The sequence below is a fragment of the Anarhichas minor genome, unplaced genomic scaffold, assembly GCF_050575085.1.
Source record: "Anarhichas minor isolate MPS153535 unplaced genomic scaffold, ASM5057508v1 ptg000003l, whole genome shotgun sequence".
NCBI classification, from domain to species: domain Eukaryota; kingdom Metazoa; phylum Chordata; class Actinopteri; order Perciformes; family Anarhichadidae; genus Anarhichas; species Anarhichas minor.
In genome coordinates this window covers 8,078,385-8,101,658 of record NW_027466449.1, presented here as the reverse complement: position 1 = coordinate 8,101,658, position 23,274 = coordinate 8,078,385, and the positions used below count along the sequence as shown (strand labels likewise).

Genomic DNA, 23,274 nt, shown 5'->3' with positions numbered 1-23,274 from the left:
TACATTTTGTCTGCACACACGTGGTATATTGATAATCTGTTTCAGTGTGTGAAAACTTTGTAAATTAAACTTAGTTTCTAACCAAATTCAGCCCACATTTTTATTCTCATTCCGTATGAGTGTGAATCAAGTGAAAATGCACTGTTGTCTTCGTTCCGTGTTGTTTCGTATCAAGCCTGTGTTTTCCGTGCTTCAGTCAGTAGGCTCAACCTTCGGACATCAGTTCCTAACAAACCCGCAGTTGTCACAAATACTGCAAACACGTTGCTCCAGAAAGCTCACATTCTCATCCTCGCTTCAGTTAAAAAAAACGATGGGTTTCACAATTTTAAAAAAACAGCATGAAGCTTGTAAAATTAATTTAATATTTTCTAAATGTATAATTTCTATAATTGCCCATTTAAAAAAATGGCTACAAATTGTTCAGCGATGCTGCGGTAATGCAAAATGCGTATATGCTATAGGCCTACAACACCTAGGCTATATGGTTTTAGAGCTGCTATAAAACTATGTCTCATCCGCATTTTACATTGGTTTACTAACAGATCTCTGACAAACAAGACTCCTAATGCCTTTAGCCAGTTTAAAATTCATCGTTGAAATTCTTCGCCACAGCTACGCGGTCCTTGCGTCCTCTGGTTTGTGCGAGATGTGCACGCATGCCTGTCCGTCTGTGTTTTCAGTTCAAAGGCAAGGGCAAGATAGGCTCTATTAGAAAGGTGTGCATTTGAATATTTGTCTGCCTTTGCATGTGTACAGTGATGTGTCAAGACGAGACAGAACATTTATTTGCATGTGATACACTGAATGAAATAAATATTTAAAATAACCAATACAGCGTCTTTGTGGTCACTCCCCAACATTCCCTACATTTATGAAAGAAATAGGACCAATCATAGCTAGATGAAAGACTTGCCTCTTCAGTTTTTGTGATTTTTATATTAATTGATGATACAGGGACGGATAACGTGGTCTTACGAGTGTGGAGAACATCTTGGGCTCATGAAATCCTTATAAAGCTCATAATATAAACTATAAACTGTGAGCCGTAAGGTAAAAGTTTTATGTAGTTCCTGATCATTTTACATCTTGAATGACGTTTTTCACCCAAGAACAGGAAAATCCTGGAATAAAGGATTATTAAGGATAGTCTCACCCCACTCCATCTTTCTGTGACCCACACACCTTCTGCCTCATGTAGGGAGACATTAATAACCACACTTCATTAAGCCCAACTCACACCGCCGACACTCAAAAAAACTGCTTCATGACACATTCATACCTAGCCTGCAGGCTCCAACTCAGAACAACACAAAAGAAGTCATGCACACAAAAACTAATTACAACTTATCAAGGAGCACTGAGCTCTAAAGAGTGATTCCTTTTCAAATGAGTGTAAATATGCATTATGACGCCACAGACATGAGTTTGTGAATCGACAGTACTGCCGGTATTGTATTGAATGGACTTTATCATTGCACACACATTTGAACCTGTAGCAATCACAAGCAGTTGTGTATAGGGTTTACACCGTGTTATGCAACGTGCCCTCATACAATGGTTCGTATGATATCTTTCGCAGAAGTGAGAGAAGTAAAATAAAGTGATATGATGCTACAGACCCAGGAGTAGTGAATAACAGGATATATAATAGAGTTGAAGAGGCGTATTATCCCTGCATTTGTATAGCATGAGAATTAAGAACAAAACGGCGATTCAAAAATTAAGAAAAGCCTCGAGCATGTAACTTTCTGCTCGCATAACCAATTGTGCACTCTGCTGCTATTTGATGTTTATTTCACTCGTGGAAACACGAACGCAACCTTGTTTTCCAAAAGGATATTGCTACACATTTCGCAATGTTATTTCTGCCCAGGTTTAGAACCTACTGTATCGCTTTGGTCAGTTTCAAGTAATGTACGAAGTTTGCAGTGAGGACGGTTTTACATGCATCATTTGAGTTGTTTTTTTAATCACTTTTTTAAAAAAAAACGTGTAACGGCTACATGCTGTAAACTGTGTTGGAGACCATTAAGCTTTCAATAATATTCTCCCACACACTTGTACACACGGTGCTCACCAACGTGTAAACTACCCTGGGCTTTACACAGATACAACCCCCCCCCCCCCCCCCCCCCCCCCCCCACACACACACACACGAAGTGGACTCCAACTGTATTTTAACACGGTCTTTACACTTGTCGAAACTAAAGTCAGCCTTTTCGCCACTAAATTGTCGTCCAATTCATTTTAACCCTATAGGGGCTGTTATTATATTGCAAACAGGTATGGGTGTTGAATGCTGGGGGACAGAAGGCAAAGTAACTGGTTTCCTTATTGGACTAATCAGGAGCCACTGGGGCGACACAACTAATTTGCTTCTGGCAGCCACTTTGAAATATCTTTCCAGTTGGACGTGAAGAGGTCCTGCTTTGTGTCCTCTTTCATGCTGCTGTCCACTCCTTGCGCAACAGCAAATTTATGGTGCCTGAATCATGTAACTTCTTAATTAAAAACCAGAGTGGTAACTGCCATCAAAGTACAGCGGTAGAACTATTACATTATTGCCACTGACGAGCACTCCAGATACACACCACCGCCATATCTGACTTAAAACTTTCTATAAATAACTGTCACACCAAACTTGGTGGCGACGATAAATTAATAGCAATGTACAAATGCGCTAATGTACATTTAAGCGTGTTGAGAGTTATTTGGTTGCAGCAATAGCAGGAGTTCGTTTTACAGCGTCGAACTGTTTTATGGCCCTATATAGAACAGGAATGGTGCTGAGATGTGAGTGGTACACTGTAGTATAACACCATTCAATAGCCTATAACCCCGTGATTAGTATGTGCAGAGAAGCAGGAATACTCCCATATTTACATCACTGACATTTTTACAAATTATTTCCTTATATCCGCAACAAAATATTTGTAAATGCTACAAAGTATCGACCTTTGCAGATTTATTTTTTCTAAATATACTGCGTTTTGTATTTTTTCCAGCTTCTTTTTGTAGATAGGCATATATATTTCCAAAACTGTTCATATTATTGGCAATATTTGTTCTTGTTTTTATGTCAATTTGTAAATACACCTATACGCTGTAATTCCTTATGTTGCTTTACAATTTTAGTTATTTGTGGGCCAATGGGAATAATCTCACAACTTTCAATGTACAGTATAATACACTCACACACTCACACATCCATACATACACTCTCCCCTGGATTATTTGTTTATAGCCTAGTTTTATTTCAAAAATAAAATCAAGTATTATCGATAGTTTGGAGCATCAGATCGAAAAATGAGATTCTTTAAAACAATTCCTCAGATTTTATGGAGCTGAATTAATCAATTTTCATTTTTACATTATTATGGCACCAGTCTATATCTTCTCCCTCATGGATTGCCTCATCTACATAAAACACACCGCCATTTTCCTTCACCACAACACCCAAGGCAGGCTGACACATGGCAGGAGCTGCATTCCAGCACAGTGGACTGTACTTCTGTCCCACAGCACATTACAAAAGAGAATGCAGCCTATCTACGACGAATAACAGGCTACTACTCTGATGTCACCGAGGCATCCATCTCAGGAAACGTTTTCAAGATCCCGTTGAGGAAACAAAATAGTGCAGAGGCCGGGAGACTCCTGGCCCCCGTGTGGTTGATAGACAACATTTACAGAAGCCTCTGCAGCGCGGCGTTAGTGACGTTGTGTGTTGGAAACCTACAAATTACACACGTCACCGTCCCAGGGCCAAGGTTGGTGGGTGTGGCGAGAGAAGGGCTCCTATAGCCTTGATCTCCGCAAGTGTGTGTCGCCTTTCTTTTGTCAGATATTACACTGACATATGCAGATTGAGCCTGATTTCAATTCATGTAAAGAAAATAACTCCCAACTATTTCATAATACACGCAGTAAATTGTGCGTATCATGCGAATACAACCTATAAGCATGTTTGGTTCCCTTTCTTTCTTTACATTAAAATAATATAACCCGGACCAAAACCTTAATCCTAACCCAAAAGAAACCAAACTGGACCTAACAACAAATAAACACTCAGGGGTAAATACAGAACCTAGCACTAAACTGCACTGTAAAATACATTTCACCCATGCACAGCAGTCTGAGCAGGAGTCTAATCTAAAGTCAGGAATCAAAGGCTGGACTGACTGAACTCAACACACCCACGCACAAACCGTCATGTTTGCACTTATATGGAACCACCTATTACGAGATGCACACTGCAACAGCCACACACCAACATGTTATTTTTTTACTTTAGAGAATACAAATATAGTTCTACAGTTAATACCAACATGGTTTAAAACGTCTCATGCATGAACATGTATACAGTTAACAAGGACAATAAAGTGTATTTACTGGCCGTGCTTAAGCTGGCAAAGTTACCTGCTGTAGTTTAATGCGAGGGGTCAAAGTTGGTCTCTTTACACATTCCATTTTCTGTTCCCACTCACTCTTATTGGCCCATTCCGCAGCTACACACATTTCCGGGCTAAAGTGTCTCCTTGATTCCACTTTATTGCAGCAGGTTAAAGGTGAAGGCCTTGACTTTATTGAAGTTCAAAGACTACATTTAATTATAAATTGTACTTAATGCACACGTGCAATCATCATGCACATATGTTCGGGAACACACATTCGAAATACACGTACAGGCCTACGCTCAATACACACACACACACACACACACACACACACACACACACACACACACGCACGCACGCACGCACGCACGCACGCACACACACATTTTGAAAAAAAGAGAATGTGAATTATAATTTCTTTTCCCCTAGCTATCTCTTACTATAACTCATGTGGGCCATTAGTCAAAAATAATTTATTAATAACTGATGTGTTGAAATAGGCTGAGGTTTGGGGTCAGCTCAGACAAATAAGACTATTAATTAAAACGCTTGGGTGAATCTGAGCAGCTAAACGTTAGAATTTTACGAGGTCTTTCACAGGCCAGATCTTCAAAAAATAAAAAGCTAAAAGTAACTAAAATCTCTACAAAAATGGAGTTGCTGACGTTTTCCAACAGGGTATTCAGATTAGAAGAGAGGTGGACATTGCGGTTGTAGGCAGAGGGGGAGGGGGAGGGGGAGGGGGTTGGGTTTGACGTTACAGATCAGACCGAGTTCATGTCGAAATCTCTTGGTGAGTTTGTTTCGCCCCTTTCGGACATCCAGTCTTGCTTGTTTACTATTTACTGCGGAAGTGAACGCCATTCCCCCTGAACAGACGGTGCAATTAAGAGAAAAAAATAGCCATTTAGTGCCTCTGTCTTTATGGCAGTGTCTAGACTACAAGAGTGCGATTCCATTTAGTGGGCACTAAAATAGGTTATCATTCTACTCTCTTTCTCTACATTTATAAGATCTTGGCTCTATCTTCCTTTAACACGCTTGCTAAAATTTAAACATGATCTTTCAGAGTGGTGTAACCTGCAAATAGACGAAAATCTGGCAAGTGTAGGCCCGCCGACATTCCTTACTTTCACAACCGCGACCAAATCCACCACGTGTGTATCAGCATGAACTGGCCATTAACAAGTTAAAAGTGTGCGCCTGTTAGTAGGCCAACAGTTCTAGGTTATACACACATTTTTAGGCAGTTGCTATTTCCAAAACGCTCCGACTCACAACCCAGCAGAAGCAGCAAACAGTGCAGCTGTCACGAATAGATGCATATCAGTAATGGTAATTGTGATAACGGTAGCAGAAAAAGCACAAAGTCGTTGAGTTTTGCCTATACGTTTGTGTTTATTTCATATGTATTATATTAACGATACACAGGCCAACAATCTGTTCATACTCTCTGGAATCCAAAGCCCCAATGTTTTAAGCAAATAATTTAACAAGAGTTGGCGTTAAAGCTGTTTAATTTGTATGGGCAGTGTACTGAAAGATAGCAGCAGGGATAGGGTAAAGGAAATTCAACATATACACCTATTTACAGTCACGAATGCACATTGCATAGGCTGGGGGATATACTTTCACAGATTGGACGTCACAGTTCTCAATGGCGAAAAATGTAGCCAAGAGATTTGCATTACTTTGTCCATTCTCTGGTCGAGAAATAATTAGATCATGATATACTATATACATAGACCAGAGGGACGGGAAAGAGCTAAACGTTGTCTGCGCAATAAGGATTCAAACTGTTTTTTTTTACATTTGATAGCCTATTTTAACAACAAATATGTCTATATGAACAATAGAATAAACACAATGGAGAATCTTGATAAATAGAGACATATTCAAGAACAGCATAGTATAAATGATTATTTTAACCATGTAGGCCTTACTGGGGACCAGCTAGAAATTGACCGCCGCCCGTGGGGCAATAAGAAAATGGCGACATTATCCCATGCAGGCCTATTATTCCCACTGTCCACTTTAACATTGCACCGTTGGCGACATGGGCTCCTTTAGAAAATGGTTATGCCCACGATTACAACTCAATGAGATAAGAGTAGGCCTTAATGTCACTGACCAAGATGGTGACACTTTCTGCTCCTGCTCACAATAGGGGGTTCCCAGAGAAGTACTGGAGGCGATCTCTGCTCAGCTTCTTCTCTTTCATTCTTCTATTCTGAAACCAAATTTTAACCTGGCGGTCGGTGAGGTTTAACATTCGCGAAAGCTGAAGCCTTTTCTCTTTGTTGATGTAAACATTGAAGAAGAATTCCCGCTCCAGCTCCCGAATCTGAAACTTGGAATATGGGCACCTCTTCTTCCGTGTGCGAGGAGTGGCTGAAGAAAAAATAAATAAAATAAAATTCAAATAAATTCAGTTTCACGGGAAAGAGAAACAACCTCACGAGTATTGACAATAATAATAATATCTACAAAGAATAGACAAAAAAAGCGTAGTGCTGCGGTGACCATAGGACCAGATGCTAAGAATTCAGTGTCAGTGGCATTAGTAATGATAACATTTCAGTCAACATTCATCAAGCAAAGTGGCCGAGGCTATCAATTCAAACATCCATAAAGCGTGTTCAATATTCGAATCACTTGGAGGAAATAATATCAACTTACAGGCTCTAAGTACGTGTTTATATGTTATAAATATACAACAACAAAAGTATCTAACTGTATTATCCGCGTCACATTCCTCTGGAGCTAAACTAACAATTTACACAATCTTTTGGCAGTGAGTTGCAATGCATCGCTCATGTTTGCAGCGTCCTGCAGACCTCTGTGGCCCTATAACTTCTTATCAAACAGGTGACTGGGGAAATAGATTTATTTTATTGTTTTCTGGGAGGAAGAGGGGTAGCCTCAGTTAGCTTGTATATACAGCCTGGCTGGGCTAATACAATGTACATGAGGCTAAACACCAAAGGGGCATGTGTGCAATAACATCAATTTTGGTACTTTAAATCAAGCATCAATTTACTTAATGCTGGTCATTCAAGTTATCAGTAATGCCAGCTTGCATTAAAATCATCTATAGAGAGGTGATGCAAAAGTAAAAGGATTTAGACTTCACCTTTCTTTCAGTAGCTACTGAGGAAATAGCATAAATTGCAGACCTATGCATTCTCCTCATTAGACTGGACGGTGCAAAACACTCGATTCTCTGCCGCCGAGTAATTTACTGCCTATTTGTTAATGGAGGAAACGGTTCTAATCTCTCATTAGATGGATATATATATATCTATAATCTGGATTTCTTGGTATCTAGAGAGATAGGAACGCATTTAACCGTAAAGTGTGTAATAATCTGTGCAGCATGTCCTTTGCGGGCAAACCTGGTGCTAAAAGAAAATTCACAAGACGCCAAAAGCAATGTTCTGCCCAATTGGTTTTTACTCTCGACAGCCCGACGAGAAAATCCCTTAAAATGCCCAACGCAAGTTCATGATCAAAGTTAACATTTGTCACAATAGCTCTCTCTTAAAAATTTCACAGACTCTCACCATAGAGGCGTCTGTGTATAACATCCACTTTTTTTTCAAAGCGCTTTCCCATCGTAAACATTCTTCTCGTTGCAAGAAAGAGCTTTGTAGGGTTATAATAAAATCCTTTGAATGCTTATAAAACTCCACATAAAATCTGACCGACAAAACACCGGGCTAGTCCCCTTAACCTTCCCCCATTTTACTGCTTCGGTATACCTACTCGAGTGGCTGCTCTTGTTGGCGGTGCCGTCCTTGGTTGTCGCGGAGGAAGAAGTGCACGAGCCTGAATTTGTATGCTCCCCCTCATCTTCTGGGTCTTTTTCCTGCTCCGGAGCTCCGGGTACGGAGGCTATGGGCTGCTGCTGCTGCTGCTGCTGGGAGTCGCTTTCCAGCTTTCCCCCCTCGCCCTTTTGTAAACAACTGTCTGACTGATTGTCCGTGCTGCTGCAGTATGCAGTCTCGAAAAAGCGGTCGAAACCTTGCGGAAGGACGCTGTTTTTCCCCACGCCGGAGTAAAAACCTGTGGAGGGGTGATTGGAGCCCGGATGAGTGTGATGGTGATGGTGGTGGCTGTACACACTCTCGTTTTTCATAAGCATTTCTGTCATGGTGGATGGTGGAAGACAGTCCCTATGCACCAGATCCTCTCCCGAGTAGCACGATGCATAATTGCTTCTGTGGTGCCATTTACTAGCAGGGTCCAAGCCGTATGAAACTTCCCGTACCGGCTGAGACAGATTTGTGGAATAAGGGTAGCTGATTTGCCGGGACGGGGCCTGTGGAAGAAACGAGGAGACGGCAGAAAACTCGGGGACGTAGTAGGTGCAGCTGGGGAGGTAGATGTTGGACGCGCAGCCTGTCCTGTCCCCAAACTCGGATGTCCGGTCTTTGCGCGTCTGGGAGCAGAAGTTGCCCAGATTCACCGAGTTAAACATCTTTCACTCTCTCGTACTCCGAACTATAGATAGATGTTTTGGATACGAGCTGCAGCAGAAGGAGAAAATTTGGGAAGGCGAGATGACGCGCAATCCGTCTAAGTCGCCCCGCAGACACGTGATCGAAAGTAGATATTGTCATATATCAATTTGGAAGAGTTGGATGTGTAGGAGTGGTTGGCTTTAGGTAACATCGAGAAGCTTCAAACGAATAATTTTCAAACACCACAGGCGCACTAAGAAAACCAGTAACAGATTCCTGCTTGATGACTTATGACAATTAGAGAGATATGTACTGTGTGTGTTTGTGTTTATGTTTATGGGCTGGTGGTAGGCTAGCTACACAGCTACAGCTCCTTAAACCGGTATAGCACAAACTACAGAGCACACTCAGAGACATGCATTTCATAGTGTTATTGAATTGAACAGGCAAGATTTGTATGATTACAATTATTAAATTATTATTCTTATTATAATCAAATGAGAATCAATACATACACATATCAGAAACGGTTTAACTACTGGTCATTTTGATATGTTAATCATAGAATGAGGAATTATTATGAATAACACTGTTACACACAGTTCAAAATCTGGATTAAGAAAGTAGGATCGATCAGTAGACGATGTCAATGTAGCCCAAAAAAGTTGTAAAGCTGTTCAAAAGCAATCCAACGAGTCTAATAATCGTTTTACTATTTTCAAAAAGTTTAACACTTCACAGTGAATGGCTTGTGCCATTCTACAAATCTCTGAGACTCCCCAGGACATTTTACACTGTGGTCTGCGAATATGCAGGAGATCTTTTCACAAGGATTGTATCATTTGTTAAAGCTCCTTTTATTATTTAATAGGATTATTAAACAGAGGCGTAGATGGTCCGCTAAAATTGTGCAACATATTAATTTGTCATCCATTTTATTCAGGTTTTCACGAAGAGAAAAACCTTGCTACACTAGATGGTGTACGACTATAATAATGTTGTGAAATGAAGTTGAACCAACGATGAGGCAATGCAGGATACACAGCATGCACGTTGACTGTGCAAGCTAAATGAATCGGCCCACTCTCATTAATCCCTTATGACTTTGGATCAGAGTCCATGGAGGACAACTGTGCAATTTAAGACCCAAGCTACTAGAGTTCCTGGAGGGATACTGCCAGTGAAGCCCTGGGACATTGCATCTCCTCCACTGGCAAAATGTGACCTGATGACATAAACACAAACTCTAACAAATGTTTTACTCGACTCAAATTGCTGGATTCAGCATTATTCACGTTGGAGTGCATTGACAAAACCTCCAGGAAAATGTGTGAAACTCTTACACTAAAGATATTCAAACTGATATTTTGAGATATATGGTCTCATTGGACACACTACTCGATCAAGTTAAATGTTTTGTATTGCAGCTTGTGTCTATATGTTTCAAAGCAAAGCAACAATTAGTCGTCTTGTAAACGGCTGCTTATAGGCCACTCAGACTGAGCCTATTGACCCAACGGTATGAATGTTTCCCTCTTAAATTAAATAAGTCCCAGCTGACGTTCCAAGCTGCTGTAATCATTTTATTTTCGACATTCATCTGTGGATAACTGTTAAACAGAGAGGCATGTCCTTCGGACTTTCTTTTTTTCTTTTTAGAATAAAATGTAATAAACAAGTGGTTTGGAGAAAAGATGCGCCTGCGTGTTCTTTCCTCATTGTAAACTTTTAATTATACTGTTGAGGGCCGTCTTCGAATCTTTATAGACTAACTGATACTATCACAAGGATAAATTAATATGATGGGCCATTGTTTATGATCACAGGCTACTTTCTAAATGATGCAATAGAATTTAGAATTATTATCAAATAGTCCAATAACACTATCGTTCTAAAACAATCACTTATTGGACACCTGTGTTGTTTAAAAATAATGGAAAACAAAGTTTGTGTCTTTGGTGATTTCCAACAGCAAGGGGAAGAACAAGCAACATCATCAGACCTCAGCATTGGAAATAAGATTCCATTGCAGGCATATTTGTGAAAAAGGTGGCGGTGGCATTGGCATTAGCTTGTTTACTACCCTTACAGACAAAAGGTTGTCTCACATGATGCATCTTGCATCCAAGTACAAAGAAAGCAGACAGCTGTCCAGACACAGCACTTGAATTTGACCACTAAAATCCTCTCTATGTCCACCATAAAACTCCGAATGGCTGTAGTAACGCTAAATCCCTTTGTTCTATAGAAAACCATAAAACTTGAGAATGAGAGGAATTTGGAATTCAGCAACTAGATATTCTGCAATTTAAAAAAAAAAAACACCGGTGAGCTGAATTTTCACACCGACCACCATAATACATTTTCTGCAATTTGGACCACCAATAAAAGCCTCAAATTCCGTGTTTTTACATTTTTGTAAGGATTAACAATTCATTCACGCAAATCTAAATAAAATAGTTTGAATGTGATACATAGTACAAAAAAAACAAGTATATACAAGTGTATTTGTGCCCTGTGATGAACAGCTACTGGTGTCATTTTTGGTAGATTAACAACCGAAGCTATGGAAATATTTGTCTAAACACACTGGCCTGTGGCCTGTATGGACACATGCTCGACACATGCTGTGGCATTAGTGATGTGTAGTTGTATAACAATAATGATCCGCACATCAAAATTCCATTGCCGATTCTAAAAGTATAAAAGTTAGTACACTGAGTAATTAAAAAAATGAAAGAAGATGAAACGCCGGGCTTGAATCTGAAGTTGAATTTCAAACTGAAAAGCCGCAATACGAATTGACCTACAATAAAGGTTCTGAACTACGACATTTAAAATGTATCCGTATATGTCAACATTAATCCGATCATTATATCAATTGTAGAATAAAAAAAAGTCCCATACAAATAAATACACGCTACAAACTTTTTTTTCAGCAGGCAGACAGTCCAAAACTATTTTGTCAAATCATTTCCTCTTCACGATCATTTCATTGATGTGTATTAGCGCGGTATAAATAAGTAATGTGAGGGTATGAATAAGTGATGCACAAATTAAATTCAAAAGTTAGGGCTGATAATCAAGACGACTGAAAAATACAAACGATTATTTTAAAGGCTACACAGTACACAAGAGTAATTAATGCGTTTAAGCGGAACTAGTGGTCCTGGCTGCCTTTAAGTCGCAGTGTTTGTCATAATATGGCAACAAGGTCCATCATTTGGCAATACCCGCCTTCCAATGGTTCAAACACTGGCTATTATCATCAGTGCGTGCTATATCATCAGTCAAAAAATAAGTTTAACCATGTGTTAATTTCCCTGGACTGACTTAGCTGCAGATATTCGGCTAGCAGTAGGACCCAGAAAAGTTTGATTTGGTTGCACCAAATGAGCAGGCTGCGGTATGCGGAGTTTGCACGCAAAAGGGTCTGCCTCTGAGTTATGAGTCATCTATGTATTCTATCTTATGACTCATACAATGATAAACAATATTGTAAATGTATGTCCCAACTACTCTTAGTTATAGTTAAAATATTCTGCTGAGAGCTCCAAAGAGAATGTGTTGTAAACAGTTGACATTCTTTGCTTAAATATCACTGTTGGAGCACTAACTTTGCGACTGTATCTGTGGAATGTAGGCTATGTATTGCTATCTCGCAGTATAATTGCAATGGTTAACTCAGGTATCACACTTTTGTTAAGAAGGACTCTCAGTTCAAAAATGGCGCCCCTAAATATTGCAGTGCTGGCTCTGCGTCGATAAATCCTGTGCCATGTGATACAACACTAACCACACACAAACACAACACACGCACAATGGGCGCAGTTCACCAAGTCAGTGCTGCACAGTTAGCTGAAGTCAAGGCTAAATGTAGGAAGCCTGTGTAATCATATTACTGTCCCCTCATGGCCTAGATAAGTTTAATTGGATGTAAGTCGGGCAGTTAAACTTGTCTGTATGAGCTGCGAACAGTTTCAAGCAACACTAAAGAGCCTTGTTTTTTTTTTTACTGAGGTCTCAGTGAATGCACCTAGCGTGAAGCGTTTGGGTGGTAACAATAGCTTACAAGATAAGGATGTGTGTTGCTGTTACATTTAGAGCAATCTCCAGAGTGTATTTCTCTTCCAACCACTAGGACATAAAGCTTTCACAACAATGTGTTAACTTTTTTATTAGAAGTATTAAATGATTCTAAAGAAATCGGCCAATAGTGACTTCTAGCTCCAGCTGCTATGCTATTTAGATGAACCTGGAAGTCCTATGAGCAGAGGGCCAATAAACACAGAATTGTATCTATCTTTGAACAAATTATAAATAAGCAACAAAAAAAAGCTTGTGTCCGATATTCTGCTAGAGGGGCTCTTAGTTTCGCGATTAATACTAGCCTTCAAAAGTCATCATAAAGACCATTTATAAGCACAATGTACTTGAGGGTATGGCCTGTCACATGCCGATATACTCAAAAATATATTCTTAGGCTCGGTCTGTATTAGACGTATATTATCTCCACAGTCAATCTTCTAAAATATCAGAATCCCCTTCAAAAAACAGCAGGGATAATATGCCTCGTGCTTGAAAACAATTCAGAGTTGACTAACTATCCTAATTAAACGGTTTTTGCCAGGTATCACAAATTACGCACAAGACGGCACGAAATTACGCACCACCAGCGAACCATTACGCAGTGGTTTTATTTGGAATTTCTAGACTTACAGGATATGTACTTAGATTGGTGGAAATGACGAAATACTAACAAAATCAAAGTTTGGTCATATTGTAATATAACTTGTGTATGTGCATAATAACACAGAGATACGTTTCCAAACGTTAGTGTTTTACTTGATGGCATTGTTTTCATTATTTGGTCAAATCTTGTCTGTTGTAACCAAAGTCTTGTCGAAAGAAATGTGACATGCTGTGCATGCAGGTGGAGTGTCAGTGCATTTATTTGACAATCCGTACATATTCAACCTGTATTTATTTCAATAGAGGCGATGCGCGCACTGGTTGGTCCTTTTTGCACCGGGGGTCAAAAAGCATTATTTTAGTCTGCACTGGCCTTGCACAGAAGTGGTTCAGTACGTGGACCCAAAACAGAAGCTCTGAGCTTTACGCTATAAACTCAGATATCGTTGAAATGCCTGCTCAAGCACTTAGTACTTTGCCGTCTGAGCTGCAGGTTTTTTAAAGCTTTTCTTCAGAGCCAGACCTTTAAACACATATACAAACTGCACAGCCAAATATGTGTGTTAAGTAAATGCACAGAACCGATACGGGACAAACTTGAACAGGTGACATAGAATTTCCCATCTTGTATTAAATTGGAAGACCTTCAAGCAGGCACCGCCGGTTGAACAGCTCTGTGCTGCATACTTGACCTTCAGCGTCGGCCTGGAGAGGATGGCCCACCTCCAAAATACTACACGTATAAGAAGAATGCCCTATAGGCAGAAAAAAAGGAGATAAATCAACATATGTATTTAAGACGTTAAAAAATGGGTTTGCTCTCTGAGATTTGATAACACTGTGTAAACATTGTGTAACCATTGTGTAAACATTGTGTAAACATTTGTGAGAAAATAATGATTCTGGTGCTGACGAATGCCGTACACATTCTTTAGATACTAAATGTTGTCACACGATTTCAGAAATACAAAATGAAAAATGGCAATGACTCCACAATAGGCTAAACAAAAACCGTAAAATGAAACCCTACTCATTTGCTATCGCGACCTCAATCCATTTTAAATCAATTCTAAGATGTTTCTTTCCATCAGGGAGAACTGGTCTAGGATTCCAGCTCTTCCAAGGCGGCAATGAAACATTGACTTCCCGGGGTTGTTTGACGGGCGATGCTATTGAAAAATAAATTGATAAGATAATATATTTCAGAAAAAATGAAGCTCGTAGAGAACTCATTTCAAATAATGTCAAAATCAATATCTAACCGTTCTGAACGGAGAGAAACGACATGGATCTTTCATGTTAAGCATTCTGCCTATTCTCTCTTTCTCTATTACATTAACACTCCTTCCAAACACACACACACACACACACACACACGCACGCTTACCCCACACTCTTGCGCACGTCCGCACGCACACACACACGCACACTTTAGCAGGAATAACATTGCTTTCTATTTCTCTAGCCAGCTCCGTACCATAAACGGCAGAGGGGTGGCGGGGGACGTAGACCACATGCCACACAAGTTCTCTGCGAAGGGCACTGTGTAGCTCACTGACCTTTGGGACACGGAGACAGGCCGCCATAAACAGATGTAGCCAGTCTCAAAGTCAAAAGTGCGTAAGAGCAGTGAAAGACCTGTTGTAAACATCTGCAAAGCTGACTGAGATTTTGTCCTGTTTTACAATACAAATATGTTGAGGTTGTCCGCAATAGTTTCCTTTGATGTTTGGTTTTAATTCTCTCCGATATCCTGTATTACACTAATTATTAATACTAATTACTAACTACAGACAGACAAGGCAAAAAAGTGAAAACGAATTATTAGCTGCAATGCAAGGATCATGTTTTGCTTTTGAGGAGAAGGGATTGCGGGTAAAGGCGCAGTCCAATGTTTAGTAGTTTGTTGGACGTGAAAGCTCTTATAAAGGTTTCCAGCACAATGTCATTGTATTGTCATAAGCAAAAGCAAAATAAAGAATAGAAATATCTGAGGAAATAGGATACACAAAAAAAGTCACTTGTAACAACAGCAGATAAGTCTGGTTTGAAGTTCAAGTTAAAACTGGATTGCATGTTCAGACATCCGATTGGCACCGTTCAAAAACCAGACTGCCATGTTATATAATCAAATAATCCCACCGTTTTACACAGGAATCACCTGTAAAAGCACAAACAACTGTTTGCATCATTTAATCTTGGTAGCAAACACGACTCATGGTGTGCTCAATGTTGCCTGTGGTTTATATGCTATCAAAATACATTTATTTAAACAAATGATGACACATTTTCGCTGCTTTGATTTTAAGTTTACATTTCCCTCAGTTAACTGAACGTTAAACATAAACCATGGCTCCTGGTAAATATGTATTCTCTCTTTTCTATATCGCCATTTTATTTAGCGCATTTTACTAGCACAAAGGCAAATAACACTATCAATATAAATATGTGCACAATATTGAGTTATTACAATTATTGATGTTTAAATTTCAAGAGTACGAACAATGTTTCCTATAACTGACCTCGAAGATTTTTTTTTTTACAAATAATGGCTGAGGTAGGCTACAGCAGGACGCTCAGGAGCGTCATGGTGCATTTTGCATCCATTATTCTTCTGTAACCCATTTAACAAGGCAACACAGAAACATAAGACAGTAGTTTATCTTCTTTCATGGTCAACAGCGCGTTTGATAGGCTAAAAAGATTGGAGTTGTTATGAATGATGTCCCCTGGATGAAAAAATTCAATACACGCAATTTCAGTGTTATTTCACAGTCTTGGTTATTATATATGACAGCAAATACTTGGTACATTTTCTGTTTATGTTTTGCATCAGCCTGACACCGCTTCAAAACGAATGCACTGTGTATCCCTTGGATTAAAACGTACACGGACATATGAATCTTGTCGTGGGTTCGTAAAAGGTGTATATCAAAACATTACGCCTGTATTTTTCTTATTACAAGGAGGGAAATAATCAATCGCAGGTGCTATTTACTCTGATATCATGTTCAAAGTCTAGATGGTCATTCATTTGATATGATTCGTCAAACAAGCTTTAACCAGATGCTTAAATGCACATTGATAAGATTTTTTTTCAATACATAAAACTAGCGAATGTCATATATTTCAATAGTTATATCTAGTCTCGTTTTGACTAGACATATATTGCATATTCACAAACGATTTGTTTATACTATTTACAGACAGAAGCAGACATTTACAACTATTATTTTTCATATCTGCAAACTGACGGATTGTGCCCGATCGGATCGCAGCGCGTCCCAGACGGCCCAATCCTCTCATGGAGGATATTACAGTACTTATATTCATTCTTTAAATAATCATTACAATACAGTACATATGGCTATATTATGCACTATGCTGATTAATACAGTGTGTGTGTGTGTGTGTGTGTGTTGCCCATTTGGGGAAGGTTGAAGCAAGGTAGACAGGCAAAATATCAGAGGCTTCTGTCAGCATCAGTATAGTACAGTACAGCTACTATGTGATAGAATAGTTTGTAGTGAAACTAAATCTGGTCAAAGCAAAATGCACTTTCATAGTCGCAACGGACCATATCGTAATTGATAAACGTTGAAGCCGGTACAGCACCAATAGGATTGTGTTAAGCAATAAGCTCACGTCATCTTACATGTGTGTATTCATGTTGTGATCATGGACGGACTAACTCAGAAAGGCCGGTTGCAGGAGCGGCCGTTCACAGTTCACTTAAAAGGCAACATGTGATGAACATTGAGACAGCACCACAGCTTCCAGTCACCCAACTGAGAATGGAAGCTGTTGAGGAGAGAAGCATTAATTAATACCAGCTCAATTAGCTGATATGAAAACAATGCACGACCCTGCATTGCTTTATACTTCATTGCCACAAGGGTGAGCGTTACAAACGCCTGTGTCGTTTGTAAGGATGAGAGCACTTGTGATCTGTGTGCATGTATTCGAAGCCAAGGGATTGATATGAAAGTGTAACTCGTTTAAAACCCTAATGCAAACCAGAAGATACACGATGTACAGCCAGTCCAAGAGGCTTGACTGTACAGAGCACTGGGGTGTAGCCCTACTGCTTTACAGAGCTACAGCGTGTTTAGCTGCGTCCTTATTGGCTCGTAGCATACCAGTGACATTGATTAGGTCCAACTTCAGGGGTGGAATTTTTCTATTTTTGTTAACCTAAAACTAATGTCGTTTTTGTATCAATGAAATAGATATACTATTCAATGCAAGATAGGGTTTAGCATACTGTATGCACCTGGCCGCCATTTTGCATGGAAAATAGTATAGCTATGAAGCCAATATACCTTTGTATCTGAGCGGTCATAATAAAACAATGCCAACCTGTGTGGGCTCCCATTGATTATAGTTCACAGCATGTGAAGCTGCATGCCAACAAAACACCCTCTCAAATACTTCCAAATGTCCCATTAATGTTAATTTCCCTGCGCTGGACACATGAACTTTTTTAAACTGTGGTACAGGTCACGTCTAATAAAATAATACCACCAGTCAGCACTCACAAAAGCAGATTTTAAAGCAGAACATTCAAAGAGGCAACCTAATGACAGAGTGAGGTTACACCAATAAACGTTTCAATATATGTTTATTGAAGACCATACGCATATACATTCATATCATCATTATTACCTTTACAAGACAAAGTAGCAACCCTTACAAGCGCAAAGAAGTGAATGCAATAAGGGACGAAATAAAAGAACGTTAACAAACAACTAACACACTGAAACATGGTTTATTTAAATGTCATGTCTGGTAACACTTATTGCATACCATTTCTTATATCCATTATTGGCAGTATGATATAATAGGCCTACATTTCCGACCCTTACAACTACAAATAGGCTATATGGAATGCGATATAGTACAAGACGATCAATAACATAACGCACTATTACATAGCGATAAGGGATCCTCAATCAAGATGCAAAAAAGTAATATAATTTCATTTTACAAAGTTATACACGTATGGAAAGGGACAACATTGAGCACGTTGCAAAGAGCAAGTACATTTAGTAGGCCTAATAAGCCCCCAGTCTTTCCATCCTAATAGTCTAATATTAATAATATCAACAATAATACATTCTTTGTAGACGTTTGTGTCAAAATGTTCAAGGTTGGGTTCACTTTTGATTTGTTCAGAAAAACATGTATTAAACAAGTCACCTACAGAAGTGGCCCGCAGAACATGACATAGCTATTTCACATCAATAACATGCTGCAAATACATTTCACTGCTATAGCTTACTCGTTTTACATAATACATGATGCACTTTATTCGCCCCGAACTATGGGAGCGCACACAAAGGCCTATGATTAACTTCTCTAAATGTCTACATATTTATTTTTATTCTGGTCATTAAGTTTCAGAAATTCTTTTCCAGGCCTAAAATGTAGGGTGCCGCCCCCCCCCCCCCCCCCCCCCTCCCCCTCCCCCTCCCCCCGTTGCAACTTTAGGCAGTTCCCTTGTTTAACCAAGTTGGCCTACAATGTACTTGTTCTGGGAACATTTCCATTACAGATTCGGGCGAGTTTATAGTTGAATGCACGGGCACAATCTGGACTCAAAACCATATTCAAACGGTGATCTGACTCAACTAAAGAAATGCAACCCATGCAGTATGCTGTGCAAGTTACGACAAATGTAAATGTAATACAAGTAAGAAAAAATACCGTAAGAAACTTGTTAGCACATGAATGAAGTCATGGTAATGCATTTTTTCCAATGCGCAGTCATAAATATATCGATATGAATTACATTGCGGTTCTAGTCGTCCTCTCCTCATGCAGACACCCAGACTTCCTGCTCGTGACCGTGAACGTGCATCAAAGCTTGGCGAAACTATGGAAAGGAGATCATGATGATGCTCTTTTGACCCGGCAAATTATGGCTGTGGAAGCATTAAGCAACTGAGAGAGGGATTCTTCTTTATCAGTCCATAACGCCAGAGAAATTATTGCGCGGATCAGACAGTCCTTCAGCTTCTCTGCCTTTCTGCCTATTTATTTATTTTAGATTTTACCGAGTGGCCTCGCTTTCTCCTCATTTTCCCTGATTACATGTGGAACAAAAAGGAGGATGTCATGGGTCATCCAAAACTGAGCTATCGCCACGAAGGCAAATCTCAAATCAGGAAAACTAAAATATTTATCCCAACAAAAAAACACATCCTCACCGCTTTTTGTACGAACATACAAAACATGAAGGCAGTCTTACTGCCATGTAGCTTTGAATGACTGATGTGGACTTTTTTTGGGCTTGTGTAGCCCGCACCTTTGAGAAACAAAAATATCAGAAAATGTTGTAATAATCGCCTGCAATGTAAAAGATGGATATATGAGTGCATGCATTGAAATAAGACCTAAGGGAGCGGTAGAAGGATTGGCTTTTACTGCCTATCGATTCACCTTCTGCCGCATCTCTAAAAGTAGGCCAAAGCTTGCTCCCTCAGCATGAGTCTCTTCTTCTTCATCCTGCGGTTCTGAAACCAGATCTTCACTTGTTGGTCGCTGAGGTTCAGACGGTCGGAGAGCTCCCTCCGCCGCTGTCTGGTGATGAACTCATTCAGCATGAATTCGCCTTCTAGCTCAGCCAGCTGCAGTTTGGAATACGGTTTACGCTTCTTTCTGGTCCGAGTGTGCATCGGGTACCACGGGGCACCTGGGGGAGAGGGGGGGGGGGGGGGGGGGGGACAACGGATTAGTCAACCACAGTTGCAAAATCACGGTCACCTCCAAGGTTATGAGGAGCCTACAAGGGCGTCAGTTGTCCAAGGGTAGCTTGGGTAATTGCCTTACTGTGTATGGGCTAAGTTAAATGTACATTCATTTGAGCAGTAAGCTGGAAAGCAATCACTAAAAGTCAAATTACATTATTATAAAGCAACTACCAAAGATGTCTATACGGCCGCGGACATAACACGTTTAAGTCATCTAGAGAGGATTTCTCTGTTTTGCAGATGATCTCAAATGTAGGAATATTAGGATTCAGAGAAATGGCGCCCCTGAGCTTTGACTTCCTCCACACACACAGCCAAACTGGATTTGTTTTGGTCTCTGTTGGGACATATTTGATCTCAAACGTAATTTCAGATCCACCAGAACCTGCACAATTCTGTGCAATTTGTGATGGTTTTTTGTATTTCTCAATCCTCTCTAGAGACCACCAGTGGCTTGTGTCACAGCAAGTTTTATTGTTGCAGTTAAAGTAGCATTAACGTGATAATTAAGCCGTGCTTGAAAATACCCCTACTTATTTGCGAGTTTCAGAGCATATTAAATGACTCTTGAGTACACAGCGACAGATATTAATTCTGTTTACGAGTCATTAAAAAGAAAACTCTCTCTCTATGCAATGCAGTCATCCAAAACACCTCTCCTCTTTAAATCACTACGCAAATTTGGTTAGGCCTGTACAAAGTGTAACAATACAACTATTACTATGCCTGGATCACAGTTCTGTCGTTCAAGAGCAGGAAATGCAATGAATGGGTTGATCATGTATTCAAAAGCTGGTGAGCATTAAGGCTTGGTGAGGTTATCTGTAACTGTACACAACCACATGGCGCGTGAGGCATTTTAGGGCAACCCCTAGCGGCGTTTGCACACCACGCAACCACCCTGCAGGCTAATCTGGCTGCAAATTGTGCATCAAGATAAGGAGCCCTAACGACCGTGTAATACCGCAAGTGCACGCTATGTGCTAGTCTCTTATAAATAATGTAAACGTGTGTTTTAAATAATTGTTGTTGAGTGAATAAAAAAAGAAGCACCCACCTCCGCCTATGGCTATGTTGCTTGAATGGTTTCCCGGTGACACCAGTGTCTGTGTGTCGCTGGATGGAGGCTTGCTGCCCTCGTTGAGCAGAGAGGAGCTGGAGTCGGACTCCATTGACTGACAGGATGGCGGGTCTTGCGTTAGCTGTTCGGTCCCATAATCATATTTGGAGAAGGCGGCTGTGCTGCCAATTCCACTGTGCATCCCGTGGTCAGATGTTAATGACGATGTGTCTCTCGCCCTGTCCTCTCGTTTGAGGCTGCTGCCACCTGAACAGGTCTCCCTGTTCCCGTTGCTATAATAACATTTACCCTCTTCTGGTCTGCTAATTTCACACGAGCGATTGAAAGAAGGGGTAATAGACACGGGGCTGCTAAAGTAGGATTGAGAGTATCCATTGCACGGCTCCGAAGGATTCCACGGAAGGGAGCAAACATTGTCCCTTCTCGGGTAGGAGAGCGACGGTAGCCCCGCCAGTTGTCCCCCTGAGGCTCTAAAATTCGGAAAATAAAATGTGTCTCCTGTGTGGATGTTTACCAAAGGTCCCACAAACCCTGGATTAAGGAGATTATGCTCGCCCATTTCCGCGGGCCCGACCAACAGCTTCTAGTTTATAGCAATCTGACATTTAACATAGTTAAACCTGGAGGGGCGCCTGATTGGTCATCCACAAACCACGTGTGCAGGCTAACTTCTGCTACACATGGTACCACCCACTCGGTCCACCTCAGACAAAACAAAACATTAACTTCTGTATTACAGAGGTTTATATGCTTTTGAAAAATACAATAAAATCCTTTTATTAAAAATGTAGAATCTTGTTTTCCTCCACTTGAGTCACGCCGAGTCCAAAAGGAGCCCAGGCTGCTTCTCCTTTTACACTCATGGAACTGTCCGTGGCCTCGTTTAATATCTTTATAAGGTGACAAAAGTTTTTTAAACGCTATTTCTTATGAAAACTATTTTTCTTCAGAGGAGAGGGTCCATATGACATCTTGTTTTCTAGCAAATTATGGTTGAATTCCATGTCATATAAAGCTGTGATGTTCCAATTTTACAAGCTTGTTTTAAGAAAAGACTGATGCTCATTGCCGCACTCTACTCATATTTACAGTAACGGGGTCAGCAGGTTGAAGCCACTGGCTGTGTAAAAGAGAACGATATTCTACAAGGTTACTTTAAGAGGATATATTTCACATAATATCCCCTAGTACACCTCACATGAACAACTTTAACAGATACCTCCAATAAACGTTCACAGCCAAACTCTGGTGGGATTGTTATACCTCTCACAATTCTTTTATATGAATTTTACAAGATATCAGAGGGCACTCAACTGATTCAATCAGCAGAGAGTCTCTGCTTTATATCTCGCTAATTAGTTGATCTATAGATGCAGGTCTGAAGACACTGAACAAACATTGGATATATACCATTCTCTATAGTTATGGCTCTGGTTTGACAAAAAAGCCTCTTTTTTTACCAACAAAAAAACTTTTCAGAGACTCCATCACAGTACACGTTTTCAGCAGAAACCTTCACCACGGTGTGCAAATGATTCATGCATACTGTCTTCAGCCGGCGTAAAGGATTTCTAATGTGGTCTTTGGTCATCAAACTGCCCAATTATCATCCTCAGCTGTATTCTCATGACTGACCCTTGCCTTTTGCATTCCTCTCCCACGTCAACAGACTCATTAACTGAAAAATAAATCTAGCAGGACTTTCCCATCATTTATAGCTTTCTACATTTTTTTTATTTTCTATTTTGCTAATCCCTCTTTACCTTTATAAATCCAGAATTTACCACCGTCCCTCCTCTCCACTATTTAAGCAAGACACAATCAATTTATGGATCTCAAAAGTTTTCATAACTGAGCAGTGGGGAGTTGCTTTTGTCTCAATTATG

At 40.1% G+C, this 23,274-nt stretch overlaps 2 protein-coding genes across 2 annotated transcripts; both read right to left on the bottom strand.

The window, feature by feature from the left end:
- Nucleotides 1-6,516: 6,516 nt before the first annotated feature.
- Nucleotides 6,517-9,022, bottom strand: hoxc11a (homeobox C11a). Its single transcript, XM_076096149.1, is given in 3 exon segments — nucleotides 6,517-6,791; nucleotides 8,166-8,884; nucleotides 8,886-9,022. Coding segments are annotated over 3 exon segments (1,089 nt in total). The 3' UTR covers nucleotides 6,517-6,558.
- A 10,830-nt stretch (nucleotides 9,023-19,852) lies between these two features.
- Nucleotides 19,853-21,947, bottom strand: hoxc12a (homeobox C12a). Its single transcript, XM_076091067.1, has 2 exons — nucleotides 21,365-21,947; nucleotides 19,853-20,249 (listed from the first exon to the last, which is right to left on the bottom strand). Exons 1-2 carry the CDS (start codon nucleotides 21,945-21,947, stop codon nucleotides 20,011-20,013), a joined length of 822 nt encoding a protein of 273 aa, XP_075947182.1. The 3' UTR covers nucleotides 19,853-20,010.
- Nucleotides 21,948-23,274: the final 1,327 nt, after the last annotated feature.

Excerpts from the sequence above, each read along its gene's own strand:
- hoxc12a (XM_076091067.1), bottom strand. The coding sequence starts at position 21,947 with ATGGGCGAGCATAATCTCCTTAATCCAGGGTTTGTGGGACCTTTGGTA. Across the intron at positions 20,250-21,364 it reads CAACATAGCCATAGGCGGAG|GTGCCCCGTGGTACCCGATG; the intron begins GTGGGTGCTTCT and ends CCTCTCCCCCAG.